The 23300-nt window shown below is 40.5% G+C and overlaps 1 protein-coding gene across 10 annotated transcripts in view; it reads left to right on the plus strand.

Annotated features, from left to right (window-relative positions):
• Nucleotides 1-6957, plus strand: part of PLXNB2 (plexin B2) — a 262497-nt gene extending 255540 nt beyond the window's left edge. For all 10 annotated transcript variants that reach the window (XM_051795629.1, XM_051795621.1, XM_051795630.1 and 7 more), the window contains 3 exons: nt 7-82; nt 2094-2168; nt 5056-6957. In XM_051795629.1, the coding sequence (XP_051651589.1) occupies nt 7-82; nt 2094-2168; nt 5056-5160 (256 nt within the window). In that variant the 3' untranslated portion in view covers nt 5161-6957. The remainder of the gene's footprint in view (nt 1-6; nt 83-2093; nt 2169-5055) is intronic.
• The last annotated feature ends 16343 nt before the right edge of the window (nt 6958-23300 follow it).

The following is a 23300-nucleotide window of genomic DNA, read 5'->3' on the forward strand; positions in this document are numbered from 1 at the left end:
TTGCAGTTACTACAAAGGTATTCGTCAGATGGTGCCAGTGAGTGACCAAGACATGAATACCCATCTAGCAGAGATTTCTAGGGTAAGAATAAATTACATTACTTGTACTGAAATTGAAGCCAAGTATAACTCTGTTTTTCATTGTCTTCTCTTTCTATCTCAACAAGTAGGTGTTTTGTATGTGCAAAAATCAAATGAGTTATTTCATAAATCTCTGAAATACTTCTGTTTGTTGCAGTTATGCCTGTTAGCCATTTGAAATGTTGATTTTTGAATGGAACCAAGAATGGTTTTCATCACTAACCTATCTGAGTGACGCATGGGCAAGAGCAAAGTGTTTGGATTTTCACATCCACTCTGGGAAAATTATAGCACTCTAGAACTGTGTTTTCTCTCCACGGCATATTGAGGATTTTTAGCATGGATTGTACTAATAACAAGTAGTGACTGAATTCACAGCGCTACCACAGCAAAAATTAGATTCCAGAAGTTAAAGAGAGGGCATTAAATATAGCATATTTTAGGGCTGTCTGTACAGGGGCAATACTTCTGCTTTATGCTACATGTGAGAAGCTCAGCATGTGCTTGCTCAGTGACACTTTTTCTTTTTGCATTATATTTGGGTTACCTCTCATGGAGAAGAGCAGAGGGGGGTGGTTGCTCTCTGGGGCTCTACTTGGAAAGTGATGGAGCAAAGACATTACAAAATCTGCTTCAGTCTTGCCTTGAAAGAACCTGTCTGCTCTGCAGCTCAGCTTAGCTAGAGCAGGCTCTTGCCTTCAAAGCACTCTATTTAACTTGGAGAACCAGGAGTCCCTCACCAGTTTGAAAGATGTGGTTTAGCCTGAGCAAGGAGACAGTGTACTTACTGACTGGTTTGCTCATTTGCTTAATTTAGTTGAAGAGTTCTAGCGTAAAGAGGATGTTTGGGGAATTTTTTGCAGTTTGTTTATTTCAGTGCCCTTAGGACCTAACATTTTGCAGATCAACATCCTCATGAGAGCATTTCTATTTTCAGTCATTCACTACAAAACTCATCTTCGGTGACATTTCATTTTCCAGTTCACTTTATTTATTACATAAATTGAGATGTATATAAAATTAAAACATTTGGTGATTAAAAATAAATTCAGTGTAATGTTTCGACGTTGCCAAATATGTTGTTCCTTCCTCTTTTCATTATAAATTATGAGAAAAATTAATATGGAAGGAGTGATTGAACACTGCAAATTTTGACCAGCTCTAAAAGTGACTTTTATAGAGCAAGGAAAGATGGATATTTCTCTGCTGCTTTATCCCTTGGGTAATCATTTATGCCAGTAGCAATATTTTGCAATTCTTCATTTTCTTAACTAACTTAATAGACTAAAGGCATAGCTAGAGACTTGAACCTTACATGTTTGAATGAAGAACATCTGTTTAGACAGGTAGAGCACATTCACTAAATAAGTTAAATGTGTGAGGGGAAGTAGAAAGACAAGGTAATGGAAGTGTTATTTCCTGCTTCATTTAAATTCCTTTCTCCCTCTTTCTCTCTCTCTCCAATACCTCACCACCACCACCCCTGCCCTTTCCATCTTCATGATTCAGGTGGCTTTTTCCAAACATACATGCACTCATGATCTTGATGAGTTATACCTTTGCTATAGTGAGGTGTGAATAATTTCCAGGATATAAAAACAGCTGGAGAAAGAATTTCAAACAACCATGACTGTGTCAGAACCAATGCTTAATATCTCAACAATATGTAGACTGTACTGAGTAAATGCTTTAGCTATACATACCCATACTGCTAACAGATGTTTGAGCTGTAATCTGTGTTTGACATTCAGAGTTCAAAATATTTTCCACCTCCAGTGTTAGAATTGTGGGCAGGCTCGAAAATACCAGCGGGAAAGTCTTAATCAGAAAATCACCAAAAAATTTTTTTCTCATTCCCTTTTTCGGCCCCAAGTGTCATTTAACAAAAGTTACAGGATGCAGAGCTTGCATTTGGAAATCTTGTCAGTCATATCCAACAGCTGTGCATGTGCATACCTTTCAGCTCTCTGTGATCTTATTTTGACATGTTTGCTGCTTGTGTCATTTAACAGGCACATACCGATTCCTTAAACACACTTGTGGCTCTGCACCAACTCTACCAGTACACTAATAAATACTATGATGAGGTAAGTTATGGTTTTTGTTTTCCTATTTTAATATCAATGGGAAAATGTTATGAAAGCTAAAATTAGTCTGAAGGAGAAACTTCTGGAGTACCTTGTGTAGTCAGGTAAAAGCAATGCTGAACAGAAAGCTCTAACCTTGCAGTTATATGCCTTGCTTGGCAATTATGCTGATCAAGGGAATGTCCTTATAAATGAGCAATTTCATTATGGGCTATCTGGTTTTGCTAGGGATAGTTTAATGGATAGTTTAAAAAGGTCTGAAAGAGAAATAGATTTAAAAATCATTTTTCTTCAGATCTACCATCCTAATTAGGACATAAGAATGTCACTGAGCAAAAAGTAGTCATCAGTTTATATCAGGTTTCAAGCCAGTGTACTTTTTTATTAAGAACAATCTATTAAACGTGTTTTGCTTGTAAGAATGGGGGCCATGCCCTTTTTATTAGTTAAAATGTCCTTAAAACTTCCATATATACTACCAATCCCTGTTTTGCCATGCCAAATGAAGTGCCCGCCTAAGGTAAACCAAAGTAGAGTAATTGTTGAATATAGTCTGGTTCAAAATCAGGCTCTCAGACTCAGTTCAAAATGTTTCTTTGGTTTTTCACGCCCTGTGGAAAGGGGGACAAAGAATACCCTAGTGTAGCTGGGCTGTGGCTATGGTTCCCCAAACTTAATCTGAAAACAAAAAGAGAGAAGGAAACTTTTATTCAAAGGTTTCCATGGAAATGAATGCCTCCAGTAAACTCTCAGAATTAAATCAAAGCAAGTAAGAACAGATGCCAAATCAAAAAGGAGTACAGCACATGTGAACTCTATTCAGTTAGTCTTGCACAGTTCATGTTTTCACTTACATTTAGCACTACAGACAGTGACTCTCCTCCTTCACTGCAGCTGCTTTAGACAGGAGCAGCCAGCCTGCCGCAGCTTTTAAACGGATGTAAGCAGGGAAAATCAAACCACCCTGAGAAGTCTTGCAACGTCAGTCAGTGGGGGAAGTGGACAGAGCAATGTGGGCCAACCCAATGGCATTGGTTCCCTGGTCACTCACCCCCAGTGCTAACGAAGCTCACTTTCAACACCTTCCCGAGTGTGTCTGTAGCCTGACCTCTTACAGAAATACTCAGGGACAGATGAACCATAAATCCCTGATTCATCCACTCTTCTATGTCCCTGCTTCCACTCGTGGTTTCCCTTTGGTGGCAGGCACAGGTGGAGTCGCCAGTCTGGGGGACTCCATCATTTGCAGGCTAGCACAACCCAGTGCGTAGCTGCAGCTTTCCCTTCCATGTACACCACTGTGTAACAACAAGGTGCATTTGATGAAAAGGCTGCTAATGCAGAGTTATGGAGATAATCTGTCAAGAACCATTCAGTAAAATTAATTGAGCTTATTTATTTTCCATGAAAATGTTTTAATTTGCATAAATTGGAACATTTTGCAGCTGCCCTTGTCTTATTACTGACGCAGTGGTTCCCAGCATGTGCTGTACCTTCTGCATCTCTGCAGGGCTTGACAATGACTAAGTGGGTACATTCTAATTGTCCACATTTTTATGAAAGATATATTCACCAGCAGAGATAATCGTCAATTATTTAGTCTAGATTTGAGGAGTTACAGCTAGATGCAATTGTTTAAATTAAGGGAACAATATGAAATTAAATTAGGCCTAGTTTAAATATTGCAATAAGTCTTTATTAACTCTGTCTTGTAAAAATATTTTCACACTTTAAAAACAAATCCATTAAAATAATTATTTCTAAACAAATTTGCTCCTGTGTTTGAAGTGCAGATGCTATACCAGCCCTTCAAAGTGAAATTATTGGCTAGATTGATACTGACTGCATTAATCTCCATTGTCAGTGATGTTCAAGAAGTAATAAGAACCACAGGTGACAGGCAAACTGTACTTCTCCAGTCCATGTACTTGCAAATTTATATAGTATTTAAATAGTGCTAAAGGTTTCTGCTTGATTACACCATCTGACTTACGTTAATAAAGCCAGTTCTAGAAAAGGAATGGTTTTGTCATGTAACACATTCTTCTAGTGGAGAAATCTAATAGTTGGTGGGAAAGTTTTCCTGAAGGATGGTGGAAATTAAAACCTTTCAAAACCTTTTGAATTTGATCTTGGGAAGCCCTAAAAAACTGTATTTGAAGAAAAGCCTTCTCATAACAGCTGACCTTTACTAGCTTTTGTTTTCAAATCCCTTGTGTCTTAAGAGTCATATTCTCTTATATATATTCTGTACAGCAGAGACTGTAGGAGCTGGGGGCTCCTCAGACGAGCTCTTTGCTTTCCTGAACTACGTGGTGCTGGGTCAGAGCCTCAGCATTTCTTGGTGAGAGCCAAAGGGGAGCTGCCAACAGCTGCCTGATGCTCTGGTCAGGCAGTTTTATTCCTCATATTGCCAACAGACACAAGAGACCTTGCATTGCCCTGCCGTAGCCTGTGCGTGGACCACCCAGGAGCTTCTCATAACTAAAGCTCATGGGGACGGGGTTTAATTACTGCTGGTAAATGACCCTTAAGCCTTGTAGGGCGCACTGTAAGTAAAAGCACTGTTTCTTAAATAGTTCTAAGGAAATTTTCCACCCTGCCTGCTCCATCTTTGAATGTAATATTTCACAAGATAAAGTACTACCTATTAATTTGGTTGTATCCCAACATACTGGAAAACATTACAACTTAGATAAAGTAACAGAGACAATAATTTTTACTGCCTTTGTTTAAATTTGAACACGGGGTCTACTAGATGCACTTTGGTACAGAGTGAATGCAAAAGACTCTTTACAACCAAAATAGTATCAAACACTTAGCCTGGGAACCATGTCATATATTTTCAGCTAAATTATCCTAAACATTCTATGTTTATATCTTCCAGATTATAAATGCACTTGAAGAGGATCCAGCTGCACAAAAAATGCAGCTTGCCTTCCGTTTACAGCAAATAGCAGCTGCGCTAGAGAATAAAGTGACTGACCTTTGACTCAAAAGCCGCAATAAAGAAATCTGATCTGAAGATGTTCAAATTCATTCTTCCTGTTAAGGAAATAGTGTTCTATTTTTTAATGTATAATTACAACTTTAAATGAAAAATTTCATGGTTTTTTGATAGCAGAGGTGTAATGTAAAGAATTTTTACTGTAAATTATGCTTCTAATTAAAAGCTGTGTTGTGTGTAAATGAATCTTCTGTGGGAAAGAGAGTCCTTTGGCTGGGGGCAGGGTGGGGGGTGGAAGAAGGAAAACCTATAGTTCATTTGATTTAGTAGAATCTGAGACATCAGCATTTAGGATTCATTATGCAAGTAAATTCAATACTATAGCATCCTTTCTACCTTAAGCAATATTTGTACTAGGAAAACAATAACATACTCAGAGACACATGCAATATCCCCTTTAATTTTGATAACTGGAAACTGACTTCCATAGAGCTCTAAAACTTAGGCTGTGTGCATAACAAACATCATGAACAACGTGTCTGATTTCTCCGTGAGATCTAAAAATGGGATTTGCTACCACACATGATTCTAAATTTAATTATTTATGTCCATGGTGATGCACAGTATTGCACCCACCACAGTTGGTTGTGACGGAAATAAGAGTAACGTCAGTGTAGGAGGGTTCTACTTATGAAGTCTCATTCAATTCAGAAATCACTGCATAGAAGGAATTAGTCCTTAAAACTTTAAAACTCTCTGTTATTATTGTGAGTTTTATGATATATGCTAATGTGCCTTACTTGTACTAATTCTGTGAATCTGATGAATGGTTTTGTAAAAAGAAGCAGATCAGAAAAAGAAGTATTTATGTGCTATTGAATGACTTTTGTGTGAAAAACATGACCAGCAGAATGCTTGTAATTAGCTGCTTGCCGAGAGTGTGCTGTTTAACATGATTTGATTATGTATAATATCCTATTTTAGAATGGTTCTGACAATTTTTTTATTTGAATCCTGGAACTGTCCTAGAAATACCATCACTTGTTTTTATTGTATCTGTGATGTAAAATACTAGTATGATATTGGAAAAATTGTATACCCGTCTATTGAAAACCACTCGGTCAGTTTTGAGCCTTGGAATGCTGCATTTGATTGAATACACACTATAACCCATAGCCAAGAAAATTGAAATAACTTGTCAGAAAGTGTGTGTTTACAATATAGGTAAGCTTCGTACAAATCAAAAAGTTAGGTACGTCTTCTTAAATTGCTGTATTGCACATCAGAGAACTTTATTTCTCTTGGTCTCGCAAGTTTTTGGCAGTAAAGTAGCATTTTAATGAAGTGCTGCCGTCTGTACTCCTTCGTTCATTGTCCTGCCAAGCACCCAGACTCTGCTGACTCTCAGCAAGCTAATGCAGTGTCTGCTGCCCGCTCTCCCTGCCTGGTAGGTTGTCACACACTGACTTTTACTGTCTGTTGATATTTTATTTTTTTTTCTCCCATTTTGAAAATTTCCTAGTATTTGTCAGTGGGCCTTTCCTTCAGTTTCTGAAAATCAAAAGCCTCACCAGAACTGGTTTCCTGCCCAGAAGGCTGGGAGCATTTGTTCGTTTGTTTTGTACTCAACTTCTTGCATCCATCTATAATCATTCCTGAACCTGCCTAGGCTGTAAGTTATTTTACACTGTTTAGGACTGAGGTACATGGTTTCTACAGAAAGATGCTTTGCCAGCTACTCTTTCATCAACAAAAGCATCCTAATTTCATGGCTAATCTGTTTCTTTGTCATTATTTGTAAATCCTGTTAATTGTAAATCAAATACAATGTTGTTTTTTCCACCAAGTGTCACTGCATCTTTACTGAAATTGGGGGGATGGGTTTTGAAAGGGGTTTGTAATGCTTCCTCCGGGGGTGATGGAGCAGCAGCGTCCATCCGTCTGTGGTTGGTAATGGAGGAGCACAGTACTTGCTGCAGATGGTGTACCTGACATCATGCCCTTTTTATCGGCATTTGCTCTGAAAAATGAGAGTACTCTGGAGAAGCAAGGATGTAGTGCAACATCCCGTAGTGAGGTCTTCTTGCCTGATGAAAATCCATCTTGGGACCTGAAAGCCAATTAAAATACAGGCTCAGCAGCATCTCTCCAGAGAGATCAGAAAGCCCTGCTGGACCAAGTAGAGCTTTCAGAGAGAACATTATGTGTCCCCCACCACCGGTGACTTGACACAGAGCAGCTGCAGGCAGTTATAAGCTGCTGTGGGCTGCAGCAGTGCTGTGGCTGGATCTTTCTTACCTGTTAGACAAGCATGTGTGTCTGTTGGCATGTCAGAGTTCATGATGGATCCATTAGTCACTCTTGGTGCCCTTTTCTCATATCTTGGGAAATTTGGAGGCTATCAGTGCTGCAGTGTTGTCTGTCAGGGAACACAGAGGCAGATAAGTGTGAGCAGCTGCAGTTACAAAGGAGATTTAACACCAGTCCTTCAGTTTCTCCCAAGTCTCCTCTCCTGAAAGCACAAAGTTGGAATTTGAGTTGACAAACTGAGATGGTTTATTTTATTATTTCCCATTTTTGCTAAGCTTCTCCAGTGCTTGCTTTTCCATTCTGGTGCTCTGTTTTGCTCAGGCCTAGTTTTTGGCTCCAGTTTTCCTTACATTTTAACAATCTGATTCTTAAAATCATCATGCTCCTTTGGTTTCTGCTGCTCCTGACATCTTGTTCATCTGCAAGATAAAAGGAAAATGCTCACTGGGGGTCTCCCTCCTTTTCATCTCAACTGCAACCCCTCTAAGGGGCACTTCTTGAAGTACAAGAACCTTCTCTCCGCATAATAGGAACCACTCTACTCCATAGGGGCAGCTGTGAACAAGGCTCCTTTGCTTGGACATCTTACAGATCAAAGATTGATACAGGTGTTCAACCACCACCAGCATGTCTGAATCTCATTGCTGACAGAAGCCTCTCCAAAGGGTTTTCTTGCCTCCTCACCAGCAAACAAGCAAGTACAGATCTCAGATGATAGGACAAGGTCCCTGTCCCTGCTTGCTTAATGTGAAGTAACTCACCCATCTGAACAGGAATGTGGTGTTTTTATTCTGGACAGGAATTTACTCTCTATTCCTGTGTTCCAAGTTTGCCTCTGACACCTTACTAGATCTTTTTGCTGCTCTCTATGTTATAGATTTACAAGCAAGTTGGTTGTGGGTGGAGGGGACTTGGCCTAGCTCACATATGTGAGGCATACAGATACTGCCTCCTCAAGATGGTTTCTCTGATCAGTCTGTTACAGCCATACTTGAGCCTCCCTCTTCTGCAGGCTGCTGTGGCTGACACGTGTTTCTCAGCCTGCTGAGTCTGAGCTGTGTTTACATGCACTCTTTAAAGCTAGCCTTTCCAGTAACCTTCTGAAAACAAACCGAGCCATCACTATAAACAAAAACATACAGGGAATTCTGAAACTCAAACTGGAATTCACAAATTCACAAACTGTTGTAACACAGGAGGATTTTTAGCCAGCTGCGTAAAGACTTTAAATGACTCTAAGCTTGAAATTCAGCTGTCCTGGACTTACCATCACTGATGAGATTTTGTGGCCAGTCCTTTACTATTCCAGGTTCTCAAACACTATTAGTGAAACCACCATTTTCAACCATAGTAGGCCCTGATGATATGTACCTACATGGCCCCCCAAAAAATAGATCTCTGAATCTGATAGGGAAACCGCTCTTTCACATGCTTCCTAGGGCTCCAACACCTCTATTTATCCTGATAAGGTTCTAGTCAGGTTTCTCATTTGCTCCTAAGCATGTAGTGTTAAGTTCTCTGAGGACTTCCTCTCTAGACAATTTGATTTTGGGAAAAGACTGACTTCTCTTAAGACTTCTTCCACGTCTGTTGTCTTCTCTAATGAAAAGCTTATAGGGAAGTTGAAGTTGTTTGGTTTGTTTGTTTTTTCTTTCCATCTCTGTCAAGAGGTACCCTGTCAGAGCAATGAGACAGTCAACTTGAGAAGTTTAAAGGAGGATGTCTGGCTGCCATTTTTCTACCAACCACTGACCTTGAGTGCTGTACTATTCTGCTTTACACTTAGAGGGGTTGAAATTTGCACTTCAAGTCACTGGAGTTGTTGCACTGGAATGTAAGCACCATTGTCCTTGTGACTTGCTTTTATCCCTCTTTCCAAGCTCGATGCAGTCAAGCTCAGAGCCTGAAGCTTTCCAGCTTCATCACACAAGCTTGTCTCTTAGTGGTCTGTTTTGCCAGATCTGCCTGGAGCACAGGATTCCCTGGAGAATGAATGATAGCAGCACACAAGCAAAAATGATCAGCAATTTTGTTTTCTCAGACTCTATGCTTACCTAGTCTGTCTTTCTGGGTTTTTTTTCAGTATAAGAATCCATCCTTCAGTTGATGAATGATGAATTTGAAAGGTAGAATTGTAAACTAGAGTTGGTCTTTTAGCCTCCCTCTTTTGTTAGCCTTTCTCTTGATGGGGCCCAGAACTGACGGTGGACTTCTTGGTGTTTGACAGTTTCTGCAGAACAGAAGGAAAACAGACTTTCCAGACCCACAGTTACGAGGAAATTTTCAAAGGTTTTGTTCTCTTGAAATCAAATCCCCTTTTGCCTCAGTAGCAAGGAGCATTTCTCCACCCATTAGAGAAGAAAGTGGCTTCTCCTGTGCAGGCTTGTAATAGCCATCTATGCCATGTAAGATCACTGCTGCTGTACCAGACATTCAGGGCTGACTTTTGTCTTGCCAGTGGATACCGCTTGCTGCTGCATGTCATTACCAAAGAGGACAAATCCTACCATCATTTATAGCCAGGCAATCAAAAGCTATTTCATTTACCCATGTATTCCTGTTTCTTTGCTGCTTCTCAGATAATTGCCATTTGAACCAGAAGAGAGTTTGAGTGCTTTCCTTCTTTTTTAAGCTTTTAAAGCACCTATGTGTCTTAACAGATTGGATGCTTCAGAAAGAAACTATTTCTTCACTGGATCAGAGAACAATAGTTCTCGTACAGCTGTATATGGCTCATCTTAAAAGGAAATAAAAACCCCACCATGAACCCCACACTGTGTTTTTGAAATCCTTTATTCAGTGCTCTAATTCTGAACAATGTTTTTGGCTTATTTAATTGTCCTCAAAATTGAATGTTGAACAAAAATCACTTTTTTTTCTTTTAATCTACTGTAATAAGAAAGGAGTGAAATGAAAAAATGTATTCCTTTGATACGTTTAATCTTTCGTCTCCTGTGGCTATGCTCTTTTCAGTAAGAGATCATACTTGGTAGTTGCAGAGCCTGGACACCAATCCATGGGATATAAAACAAACCCAAATCTGTGTTTCCTGCAGCTACATCTGGGTCCATGGAAACGCTCACAATTGTAAAACTGCCTCCAGGACATAATTTGAAATTTCATTATTGTGGGTCTGGCTGATTTCATCGTCTTCCTTCATGTGATCCTTCTTCGTGTGGGTTTTCACCTTGTGTATCAGTGGCACTTTCTGAACCACAATGCTACATTCCTCTGAAAGCCCAAGGAAGGAAACAATCACTGTCTGGATTAGTCATGCACTTTTCATCCCCAAAGCGCCCTGTGGGCACTCAGGCCCTCCCAGGCTTAGTTCACTGGAAAATGATAGAAGTGGATTTTTTGTGCTAGAGCAGACAGCCTTACTGAAACATAAAACACTTCCATCTGTCTAAACTAAGCCACATTTGTTTTTGTTAATAAACACCCACTGGTAATGTACATTAGTATTCATATCTGATGTACATACATTCATATTTGATGTACAAACAGCCCTTCTTAGTTGATCTGAACTCCACCTAAAGTCTTCAGCACTGTACCCTGGACTGGTGGCTGCACTATGCTAGCCACAAATCAGAAAGCAATACAGATGTTAACATCATTTAGCCTTTAGATGAGGCTCAATATCCACAGCTGTCTTGCTTGGTGTGGGTGTTTTGCCTCACTGCTTCTTTTAATGGACTAAAGTTTGTCTTGTGATGCTGCTGTATGGTTATGATATCCAGAAGTCCCATAATGAGACCTTAAAGTCCAGCAAAGGGAACAGAAAGACCACCATCAGCTTCAGCAGTGGCAGGTCCAGCATCCTTCATTCTACTCAGCTGTCAATGTATATTCCATCCTTTATTTTAATATGGTGTTACTTTGTGCACTTGAAGCAGTGGCAATCCTCCATTTGTATTCTGTCACATTACTGATAGAGATGAGATCATTTGTCTAGGTTTTGTGCTATTTTGGAGCTATAGGTTTGGTATTTAATAAGGTCATACCCTGGTGTGCTTACTCCTCTTACAACAATATTCGATAGAGAGCTGTGTAAAGTTATGGTTTTGCTGCTGTGTGTGAAGATTCATATGCTGATTGCTTTGACCTGCCTATCTATAATAAGAGCCTGTAACTGCCCAAGTACTGTTAGAGCTTTTGATTTAAGTTATGGTTGTGATTTTATCTTTCTTTTCAGTGAAAGGAAGATTAGAAATGTTTTGCTTGCCATTTAACTGGAAAATGTTCATGGTTTAGCTGCATCTCTGAAAGAAAAGAGAGGAAAAGGGGAAGTGATATCCTTTCCCTGTGAGGTGGTTTTGGACTATTCTTTTCTGAAGCTAACCAAGACAGTGACGACAAAGAACACTTCAGCACTGCTGTCACTGACAGACATAAGTTTCTTTGTCGTTAATCATTCATACAAATTAGCAGGGCAAGTTTTTTAATGCAGAGCTTGAATTTAATTTCAATCTATGCTGTCCATTATTGTCTCTCTTTAGCAGGTTTTTGAAATGACAGCACATACAATGTATCTAAGATTAGATTCTGGCTTTAAATATTTAGAGTCTGAATCACATCTATTTGTACTTCATTCCAAGGTTGAAGTAATGTGGCAGGACACGCGTTCTGCACTAGTGAAAACCCACAAATCAAAGGAGTGCTGAATTATTCATTTTAAACTTTTAAGCAATTTCTCTTTGTGGGTCTGCACCCATATGTTGCTCAAGGTAAGCTGGGAATTGCCAGCTGGGCTGCGAGGCTCTGCCCTGCACGCAGTGCCCTGGTGCTGCCACTGGCCCTTTTGCTGGGCCAGCTAAGAGTTGAGGGCTGTTTGTGCTAATGGCTCTTGTGATCATCTAGGCGACTGACTGAGCCTAACAAATTCCAGAATGGGCTTTGGTTAGCCCCTACTTCACTCAAATTTCTCTCTGACAGGTGATTTCAGAGTCTCATCAGAAAATTTGTTCCACTTCTGATTACCCAACTGGTACATCTGCAGCCAAAATCTTTCTGTTAACCATCTGCTGGGAAAGGATGCTAGTTTTAGCCTCTCTCCAGCAAGTGGCAAACCCAAAGACTGGGCTGACTGTAAGGCCTGAACCATGGGGCCAGGGAGTGGTTCAGATCTCTGAGCTTTGCCAAGCTTTGAGGGAGGAGGTGGTTGGCTCAACAGGCACATAGCCCTCCAAGACCAGGAGGTACTCTGAGCAATGGCTGCTGCAAGAGTAGCCCCAGGATGGCCCTCCTCATTTGGGATCACTGCGAAAGCACCATTTTCTGCCTTGCTGACATTCAAGGAACCCAAAAGGCGGGCTGACTCCATCTTCTTTTGATTGCCAAGGATCTGAAGCTGATATGAACTGCACCAGGGCATGGTGTGGGCAGCATTGCTCACCCAAGTCTGCTGCAGCACTGAAACATCAAAACTGCATCTGTATGACTGGCCACGCACATGGCACAATAAGGGGACCTTGGTCAAGCATGGTCCACCTGTCTATGTCCAGTGCTGCACAGTAGAGCTGGTACCAAAAGTCCCTGCTGTGCCCAGACACGCCTCACAGTGCTCTCAGCTCCTGGGTACGGGTCTAGAGATATCAGTGGCTTACAGGGCTAGCACCTAGGTGAAAAACAGCTTGTTGAAATACTAGTTTGGAGTATAGAAAGTCAGAACAATGCTAAGAGGAATAAAAAACCTCAAAGGTCAGAATCAGCTCTGAACTCTGGAGGTATAAAGAGAACCTAATCTAAGAAGCCCATTAGAAACATAACCCAGTTCACACCCACTTTTTGCAGTTACCAATATCTCTGAGAAACACTAGTCTGTATGTCAACAGTTGTATTAGAAACTCTCTGGTACATAAGTGGTTCATCCATGAAGGATCTGCACTTTGAAAACTCTCACCATTGTGGCGCTCCAGCAGAAATGTTGAACAGGTACACATTAAAATTTTAAGGAAATATGTTTCCTGCCACCTTTCTCTTTTTTTTGCTAAAGCTGTGAGATCTTATTAACTCCACTGATGAATGGCTGCACCACAGAAGTATATTACGTTCACAGTCATACTACGCTCCACAAAAGCTGAATTTTATAGTTATTTTTCCCAAACTTCACAGTGACTGTCCTCTCTGTTTACGAGTTTGTCCACAAAGACTGATGTAGGCAGATCTGTTATTGCAGCAGTGTATAGCTGGGGTCCATTATGGGCTATTTATATGCACCCAAAAAAACTGCATCTGCAGTGCTTGATAACAAGCACACATACTTTAATTTTTTTGTGTCACTTCTCCGTGATTTTTTTTGCTTGTTTCTTCTTTGTTTTAATGAGGATCTATTTTTCTTAAACTAAAGGAAATTCTGTTACTAAGGACATTCTAGCCTTATAATCCTGCATATTTTGTTTCTGCAAATGGAGTTAATTCTGTTCTCATTAGAACTACTGGGTGTTTTGCTTGGAACTAAGATCCAAGAATGTGACACAAAACAGTTATCATATCACAGAACATACCTATCAGCCATATCACCCATGCCTGTAATGAGAAAATAAATATACCCAAGCTGCTAAGCAATAAAGAAGCTGATGAATGGATAGGATCAGGTCCACCTGCATTCCCTTATCTTTTCCACGTGGTCTTACATATTAACATACTTGGAGCTTTGATCTGGCTATTACCTTGCTGTAGATGTTGCCCCTGCTCACCCAGCATCTCCTGAAGTGTACCAGATGTCCCTAATGATTTAAATAGACTCTGAATCTCTCCTGCAACCTCTAGGTGATTTACTCTAAAATCAATTATATTTGCTCTAAAATCAATACAGCTAGTTCTTTAACATGATCAGCGCAAGAGAGGAAACTGGAGGTTGATGCAGGTGGCTGAGTTAGGAAAAAAAGGAACCAAGCAGACCATTCATCAGGTTGATACCATTATGATTATCATATGGAATCACTCCTGTCTTCATCCAAAAATCTTGAAATGTTTTACAAATGCTAATTAAGCCCTACAAGGTGGCATCCTGTTTCTATTGATGCAATTTAAAAAAAAAATAAATTTGAAAACAAACACAAAACCAACTTGCCTAAGGTTACAGAACAAGTCAGTTGCATGGCTCAGAATAAAACTTAAAATTCCATATCCTTGGCCCCCAAATCTAACCTGACGGCCATGCTACATACAGAAAAATGAAAATTGATCCAGCTAAATTGCTATCTCCATGCTGACAATTTTCCACAGCTTTGTAGGGACAAAAAGTTCAGTTGCAAGGTTGGGACAAGAAAAACCTGACTTGCAAGGGTGATCTGTGCTCAAAATCTATCATTCAAAGAAAGATTCCTGTCTAGGCTTAAATATATACAGTTATTTGTTGAAAAGAAGTTTGCCCAAGTTGCAGTCTGCAAACTATGGATAATCAGCATGTCTAAAAAGGATACTTGAGACCTGGTTTTAGTGTTTCTCCTCCTGTAAACATGGGCAGAATACAACTCTGCTAGCCTGTAACAGGTTTAAGAGTGTAACTTTGGCACCATTTACACTTGCCTAAAATGCCATCATAGATGTGGACATACACCTGTAGGTGATGTGTGTATTCCCAGAGGACAGCCAGTTGGGCATGGTCACCTGTGGTGCAGAATTTGGTCCTGTCTGAGGATGATGGCAGCTTGTCTCTGGCCACATCCGCAGCCCCCCTGCGGTCCCCAGGGCTGTGGCTGTTCTCCTCAGTAAGACGATGTTTAACCTGACCACCCCTGCCTGAACTGCAGAAGTCACACTTCTCATCCTTGCCATAGGGCTCGCTCTATCTACCTCACCAAGCACACAGTGGTTCATAAACAGATCCTCGATCATGTCCATGCCCCAGCTGTGAGCAAAGCCCTGCAGGACACATGGTACCACCTCAGGAAGAGAGCAGAGGGCTGCGCTGTCCCCCTATCCCAGACTCATTTACAAGATTCAGGCACGCTGGGCTGGTGTCAGCTCCAGCTTGCATTGCCCTGACAAAACCCATCATCACATACCACAGTCCAGTCTGAGCACTGCCATGCTCCAGAATGTGCCAGCAGGGAAACCCGTGCTCCAGCTCCCAGCATGGTCCCTGTCTCACAGGCCAACCAAGTGCACCATGATAAAGATACCTAGACAGCAAGGGCAGACTCAACCCAGCTCACAGCATCAAACTGGTATTTAATACCAAAATGATTTTCTCAAGTTGAGCTAACTATTGCCATGGTACAAAACTGGTTGTGATTGGATAAATGTTTCCATACAGACACGACGACAGGAATGAGACATCCCAGTGAAGCTGAGTGGTCCTTCTGGATTTCGTTTGCGGATTTTTTGGGAGGAGAAACCATTTGGTTAAGCTGAAGGAAATACAACATATTAGGAAAAAGCAATACAAGTGATACAAAGAATTAGATGGTACTTTAAAAATTTTACCCTTTTCAAATAATCTAAAATCATAGAAAATGTCATTTAACATGACCAAGGAAATTTGATTTTACAGATACATAAATATACATGTTACTCTATATGTGGGTAGGGAGTGCTGTCCAACTACATTTAACTACGCTGCATGCTTTTAATAAAACTTTCCTGTGGAAGACTCTCAGGGAAATCCAAGCAGTAACCATAAAGTTTTCCCCATAACAGTAAATTATGACAATTTTGCCCAAGGCTTTAACATCCCTGAGTTTTGCTCTCTACTTTGAATTAGATTGTGATGATCAATATTAAGTCTCTGCTCAGATATGGTCACTGCAAAACCAAGATGAAACCCTCTTTGCGTCTGAATTTTCCTGCAAATGTGAACATTTATCAACACTTACTCAAGACATAAATGAGAAAGAGAACAGCCATATCATGAAAGAAAGAGCTTAGTTAAAATTTAACTTCCTTGCCATGCATCTAGAATATTTTCCAGAAGCAAATGTAGACAGTGGTAATGCAGGAAAGACAGTAAAATCTCTGAATATTTGTGATCCACTCCTAACTCCTAACTGTTCTGGGGAGTAATGAGGTATAAAGTTTTCTTTGTGTGATCATAGCTTTTTCACACTAGCTCTCAGACATACACACAACAGTCTTTCCGTCTCCAGCTGTAATTGTTTAGAATAGAAAAATTGCCTTAACGTCTACTTTCCGCAACAATATAGCTCAAAACTGTCAAAATACCCCATCCCTCCAGTGCCATCAGCTGTACTGTTTCAGCACATCTTTTCTTCAGCTGGTTGGCTTTGCTGCACACCAGCATGAAGAAACAGCTGTGCCGTGCGTGGGCTGGCCCAGGACAGATCACTCTCTGCACACCTGGGCTTTCACCTCCTGGCCTGACTTTCACGTCAAGTTAACATTTGCCTCTACTGCTTGACAAGAACTATCTCAAAACCTTTTGCTTGGGCTCCTTGATGGGACACAAAAATGCATTTCAAAGCAAGGCAGAAAATGTTTTTGCCCAATAAAGCTGGCAAAGCCAGAGGGAATCTTTCAACAAACCATTGGTTAAAAGCTGTAGTTTAGCTCTTTGAATATAAAGTGGTCTTGGAGAGAGGTGAGTCATTTTTCAAAGAGCACACTGAGCTACCAGGAGCAGGAGGCAAAAGGAAATATGAATTTTTAAAGCAGATTTTGTACGACTCAAATCTAACACGTTCATCATTGAAATCAGTACAAGGAGGTTGCTGCACTAACAACCCTTGAGAGCTGGGGCACATCACGTTTCTCATCTTATCTCCTCAGGGATAAATTACTAGAAGAGTAATGTGCAAATGTGTGTCCACAGCTCCTCACTCTCAGCAGGTAAAAAGAGAGCTTAAAACCGAGAGACAACATCTCATGTTCACCACAGGTTTTCACGAACAGTGTATTCAGTCATTTGTGTCCCAGGAGAAAGAGATACAGTTATGGTGGCCAGTTTGACCAACTACTACAGGAGCAAGGAAAAAAAAAAGAAAAGAGAAAACTGTTAAACAGAAGGTTGGCAGTATTTGCTCTCTAGGCCCTAAACCTTGAAATATCTTCCATTTTTTCTAGGTGTTCTCTAAAAGTGTAAAGGCTCACTTCTCAGTTCTAGAAACTGGAGCTTTAAGAAAACACAGAATATCCCAAGTCTTAGGATGCAGTCTGACACAACAAGCTTGATCTCCAGCTCAGAGCATAATGGTTTCATTTGTTGCCCTCCCCTTTGCAATCTCATGTTCCCTTCTCAGCCAGAAGAGGGAGGGCTTTTGCCGTGTACTGCCACACTAAAGAATACCCCGAAACCAAGAAGCCTACTTGCATCCATCCTACTGGCATCTTGCATCCATTTCTTCCACTCAGTGTTTCAATAAGCAATTAAGAAATAATGATAGAAAAGAGACCTCAAGTGAGCACAAGTTCCTGCACTATCTTATACCCTAAAATCACCAGGCTCTTTGTCAGGAATTTTCTTCCAAGATTAATCACTTCATCAGCTCCATTTGTAGATTACCATGATTTCTAGCAAAACCTTGGACCTTTTTACTGAACTTCTGGAGGTGAGTTTTTTACTTCTTCCTTGTTACCTCAACAGTTTCTCTCCTTTAACAACCTACATCTTTTCATCTTCATCCACCCAGTCACCATAAGCAGCCCACCCACTCTCACACAAAGTCTATTTACCTCCTGCACACTTATTACCTTATGCCTGTTGGACCTACTAGCCACACCCGTTTCAGAAGATCATGTGACAATTCAGATTGTAAAGGACTTCAGGAAAGGATTACCCCTCTCTGCCTAGACGTCATTGGACCTCATCTAGAGTACCATGCCTGGTCTGTCTGCCCCAGTCAGTACATGAAAGACATCTATCAACTGGAACATGTCCAGTGTACTGCCACCATGACAGCTGGAACAATTCCCTTGGGATGGGAGTTTGAAGAAGATGGGCTTGCTCAGCCTGGCTTCATGCAGTCCCCACTACCTAAGGCGAGGTCATCAGAAGCAGAGAGCCAGACCTTTCATAGCGCAGCACGGCAGAAAGACAACAGGCAACAGGCATGGGCAAACACACTCCCAGGTAAGCCTGTAGCTAGAAGAACATATGTCATTTTGTTTGGATGGCACTCCCTGGCCTACCCTCTTTAAAAAATAAAAATATTTCTTTTTAAGTCTATAAATCTACACATATTAATGTAGAAAGAGCTATTACTAACATGCTACATCAGTGGTCAAAAATTTGTCCCCCCAGCCAGTAATAGCATCAAAGACTTAATTTCCTCTATTATTAGGTATATTGTTTACAGTAGCAGAGAAGACCACAGAGAGAGTTAAAAGGATATTTGCTATCTCCCATTAGCAATGTCAACACTGTCTCTGGGGTAAAAGAGTCTCTGTGTAAAAGGGTAAAATGATCCATCTGGAAGGTCTGAAAGTCTGAGGTTTTGTTCCCTAAAGTTTTCTGTATCTGATTCCTATGGAGTAGGAGGGGCAGGGGGCTGTATCTGTGTGTGCATCAGTTTCTCTTACTGGAGGCAGGCTATGTTTTGCAAATTCTCTGTTTTTCTCTCTTTTGCAATCGGGCAGTTACAAGTCATTCACTCTATGTTGTTTATAATTTTCTGTTCTTTCATAATAATTATCAAAACACTTTGATTTTCTTTTCAGCTGTGAAAGAATAATCCAAGACCAAACATGTTATTCTTTGAAATTAACTCACTCACTAAAACTGGTTTCCCTATAAATTTGATTGAAGTGGATGATTAAGTCTTCTCTACAAATAATGCTTCATGCAATACAGCTGTAATGAGACTACAGTCTGATTATTCAAATGAATGAACATTTTTATTTACTGCAAAATCACTTCTGGCATGCTCTATATTTAATGCTTAATGAGACTGAAATCACAATAGTGGTTTCACACATTGTCGGGGAGATCAACTCCAAAAACTGGTTACTTCAATCCTCAGAGTTGACTCCGGCCTTCACGTTCCCCTAGGGCACCAATTAAACTTAAAGGATGAGCTTTACCACGAATCCGAACTTCAGAGTTGTATTCCATATACTGCCTATTTTCACACCCTGTCCAGAGCAGATGCAGGGTTATTTGGCGCCAGAGGATTTCTAATGTCCTTTAAAGAGTTAAATGCCCACCTTGAAAGCCCAAACGGAGCTGCAAGTGGATGAAAGAAAAAAAAGAATATAACAAATAAAGAAATAAGATGAAGACTATAATGAAATTACAAAAGCGTGTAGTGACAGGACAAGGGGTAATGGCTTCAAACCAAGAGTAGATATAGATTGGATTTTAGGAAAATAATATTTATTGTAAGGGTAAGGGTGGTGAGGCACTGGAACAGGCTGCCCAAAGTGGTAGATGCTCCATACATGGAACTGTTCAAGGCTAGGTTGGATGGAGCTCTGAGCAACCTAATCTAGTGAAAGGTGTCCCCGTCCGTGGCAGAGGGGTTGGAACTAGATGGTCTTTAAGGTCCTTTCCACTCCAAGTCATTCTATGATTCTATGAAATAATAAAGAATACATAAAGTGAAATGCTTCACTTTTGTTATATGCTCTGTATACCAAAGTCAGTGAAAATTAGTCATCTTGCCCCACCAGTACAGAGCAAGTGCAGAGAATTCATGAGAACCTCCTAACCACCAAAGTTAGTCTCCAGCACTGGGCAAGCTTCAGCCTCATGGCAAGCCAGGAGAAACAGGTTAGGAGGATCCAGAATGACACCCCCAGGGAACCCTGTGAAGTGCAGCCCTCTTGGAGGATATACATGTGAAACGATGCTGCTGTGGGATTCGGGTTCCTTCAGGGCTTTAGAAGCTCAGGAGGTTTTAGACACAGACAGCGACAAGCTCCACTGAGAGACACTTTGCTTCTATATTTCTCTAGCAGAAATTTGAATTGAAGACGCGATAGATGCTGGGTCTTCTTCAATAACCTGATATTGTTTAAAGTTATGCTGCAACTCTTTTGACATCTTTCTCTGAGGTCTGATAAAATAGTTCTTCAATTATCTACTACTCTGAATTGTTACAAAGGGCCCCTAGGATGAGCACTTGTATGATCTGAAGGCAGGTTGCTCATGCGAGTCCAGCCAGATGTCTCTACAGAGGCGAATTATTAGGGGGCATTAGTTTGAACCTGCATACAGCATGGCACCACGCCCAACCCACCCTGTCCAACTTCTCAGCACTACTTATTCTCTCTGAGCTACTTATTTTGCTTTCAGTGCTGGGCTTGCTATGGCTATAGACTGTGAAATAAAGTGCAGCCTAAGCCATGTGTACCATTGTACAAGGTGGACATGCCCAGAAGCAATTTCATTTTTTACCTCCAGACCCTGGTACCTTCGAGGCTGGCAGGCAATTGTGGTTTGAATGCTTTACATTAGAGAATAGTCAAAGAGAAAGAAAATTGCCTGGCAGTACAAGAAGGCTGGATTGAGAATCAGGTTTTTTGCTGTATTTCTTGTAATGACAGCAGTGAATCATAACAATACCCATGAGGGAGCTGTGTGATCCTTATTGATTCCAATAGGTGATTCTTACAGTGGCAGTGTCTGCTGCCCACTTTTAGAGAGGGATGCAATCAGACTGGAATGGAAAAGGAAAGGCCTTCCTAGCACATCATTTTAAGTTGCTGATTGATCGGAGGAGGAATGTGAAGTCTTTAGACCGGCACTTTTTCCTCAACTTTGATCTTACAGAACCATCAGAAAAATCCCACTCAGAAAGGAACTTCCTCACATTTCCATGCTTTTTTTACTTTGTTTTGTGCAGATGCCTATTTCTCCTGCCACATTCTCCAGCTTAGTGTACGTGAGAGGGAAAGGATGATCTGGCCCTGAGATAGCTGCACTCTACGGTAGTTAGCTGAAGGGGTAACTGGGATATTTTGAAGGCCAAAAAGTCCTACATGACACAGGTCTGTTGGGAAGGAGAAGAGAACTTAATACACTTCTTAGCTAAACTGATTTTTTACAGTAAATGTGGAACAGTGTGTACACTGGAACAGGCTGCCTAGAGAGGTTGCAGGTGCCCAATTACTACAACTGTTCAAGGCCAGGTTGGGTTGGGCCCTGATCAATCTGATCTAGGGAAAGATGTCACTGCCCAGGGAAGGGATGTTGGACAGATGATCTTCAAAGGTCCCTTCCAACTCAAACCATTCTATGATTCTGTGATTTATGAAAAAGTAACTCAATCTCCCAGGTCATATGCTAGAGAGCTCTCAATAAAAATAAGCCATGTTCATTTCCTTAGTATTAACTGGTCCAGAGTACAAATGTACTGAATGTACCTGTCTCTATATAGAGATAAGCAAATAGATTATGTTTGAAGTGCAGAGTTTTCATGAGGACTTTTTCCTATGGCAGGATTAAAACTTTTAAACCAAGGATTAAAAAAAAAAAAAAAAAAAAAAGAAGAGAGTGAGAAGAAAATAAAAACCCAACTACCCATCTGAGCATTTAAAAGCATCAACAAAGGCTTTAATTTGAAAATTAACCTTTTGAGCCTCTTTTTTAACTTCAGAAAAATTATACAAAGGACCAACTCTTTCTCTATTTGGCAACGCAAGAGATGATGATACAAGAGCCATTGTCAGAAGATGAAGGAGAGAACTGAGAAGGCGAAAGGCAAGAGGAAGTGGCAAGGGGAGAAAAACTTAAGAGATGAGGTGGGTGGCACCTCGCTTTATTTTCTCTTGGAGTCTGATCTGGCTTTCCTGAACACAAACTAGAGAGAGTCACAAAAAAGTAAGAGATAACAAATGCAGCCTCTGTCTCTGGTGCAATTCTCTGCTGAAGAATGACAGATGCATGCACAGCCTTATCAGTCATAGATGTATACAAGCATCAGGCTGTTTAAGGTTCTTCTTTTAGTTGCCTTTTTAGCCACAGACTTAGAATAACATTGGAAAGGATTCAAGTTTAGTCAGCTGAAACAGGCTTCCATTAAAGCCATAAACAACCAGATAAGAAAAGTGAAGAAAGAAAACAAGGAAATTGAAAAAAGGGGATATTCAGGAAAGACACAGTGGATGTGATTCAGCCAGGTTTTTGCTGTCTGAGCGGGTGACATCTCTGGGATTCTGAAGGCACAGGGTTGTCACCGTGGGTTCCACAACCCTAAAGGTAGGAATGTGGCAGCCACCACAGTAAAGCTTACTCCTTTCAGTCCATCTGCTCTCCTGTCATTGATATTTACAGCCCCACAAATGCAGATAGGCCCAGCCGCCCATGCTTTCATTATTAGACTCAGCATGCAGCACATAAAATTTTGTTCATTAATTCCCAATTTCACATTTGTCTTATTTATCAAACACAGCCTTTGGGGGATAGTAATGAGAATCTGGGGGTTTGTTTATCTCATTTTTTCTCTTTAACCCTTTCTTTACTTGTATGAACAATTTTAGATACAGCCTTGACTCTGTTTTTTTATTTTGGAGACTTGAAATAAAAACTTCTCATCACTATGCTTTCACCTTCTTTAAAACCTTCTTGCAGCTAGAAAAAAGAACCAGAATACAGCTTGTTGAACAAATATTGCAATTTACCCTCATTCCTGTACCATGAGCATCCACTTACCTCCTTCTGTGAACTTCTCTCTCTTACCTTCCTTCTGAAATCAGTAAATATCATTTTTCATTTGTTCAACTTTAAAAAGATTTAAAGGACAGGATTGTAATAAACTCTTTTCAACATGGTTTTAGGGAAATAGTTCCTGTCAAATACCTGAATTGCTTCTAAAATTATGTTACAATTTTGATTGTGTCATAGCCCCACAATTATCTTTGTCTTTTATAGATCTGTTAAATTAATACAACATTACACTGATCTAAAAATTGGTACTATATAACATAAATGCAATAAGGTAGAAAGCAAATTCTGGAAAACATCCCTGCCAATA

Source organism: Manacus candei, unplaced genomic scaffold (genome assembly GCF_025592945.1).
Source record: "Manacus candei isolate 608988 ecotype Guabito, Panama unplaced genomic scaffold, ASM2559294v1 h1tg000043l, whole genome shotgun sequence".
Lineage (NCBI taxonomy): Eukaryota > Metazoa > Chordata > Aves > Passeriformes > Pipridae > Manacus > Manacus candei.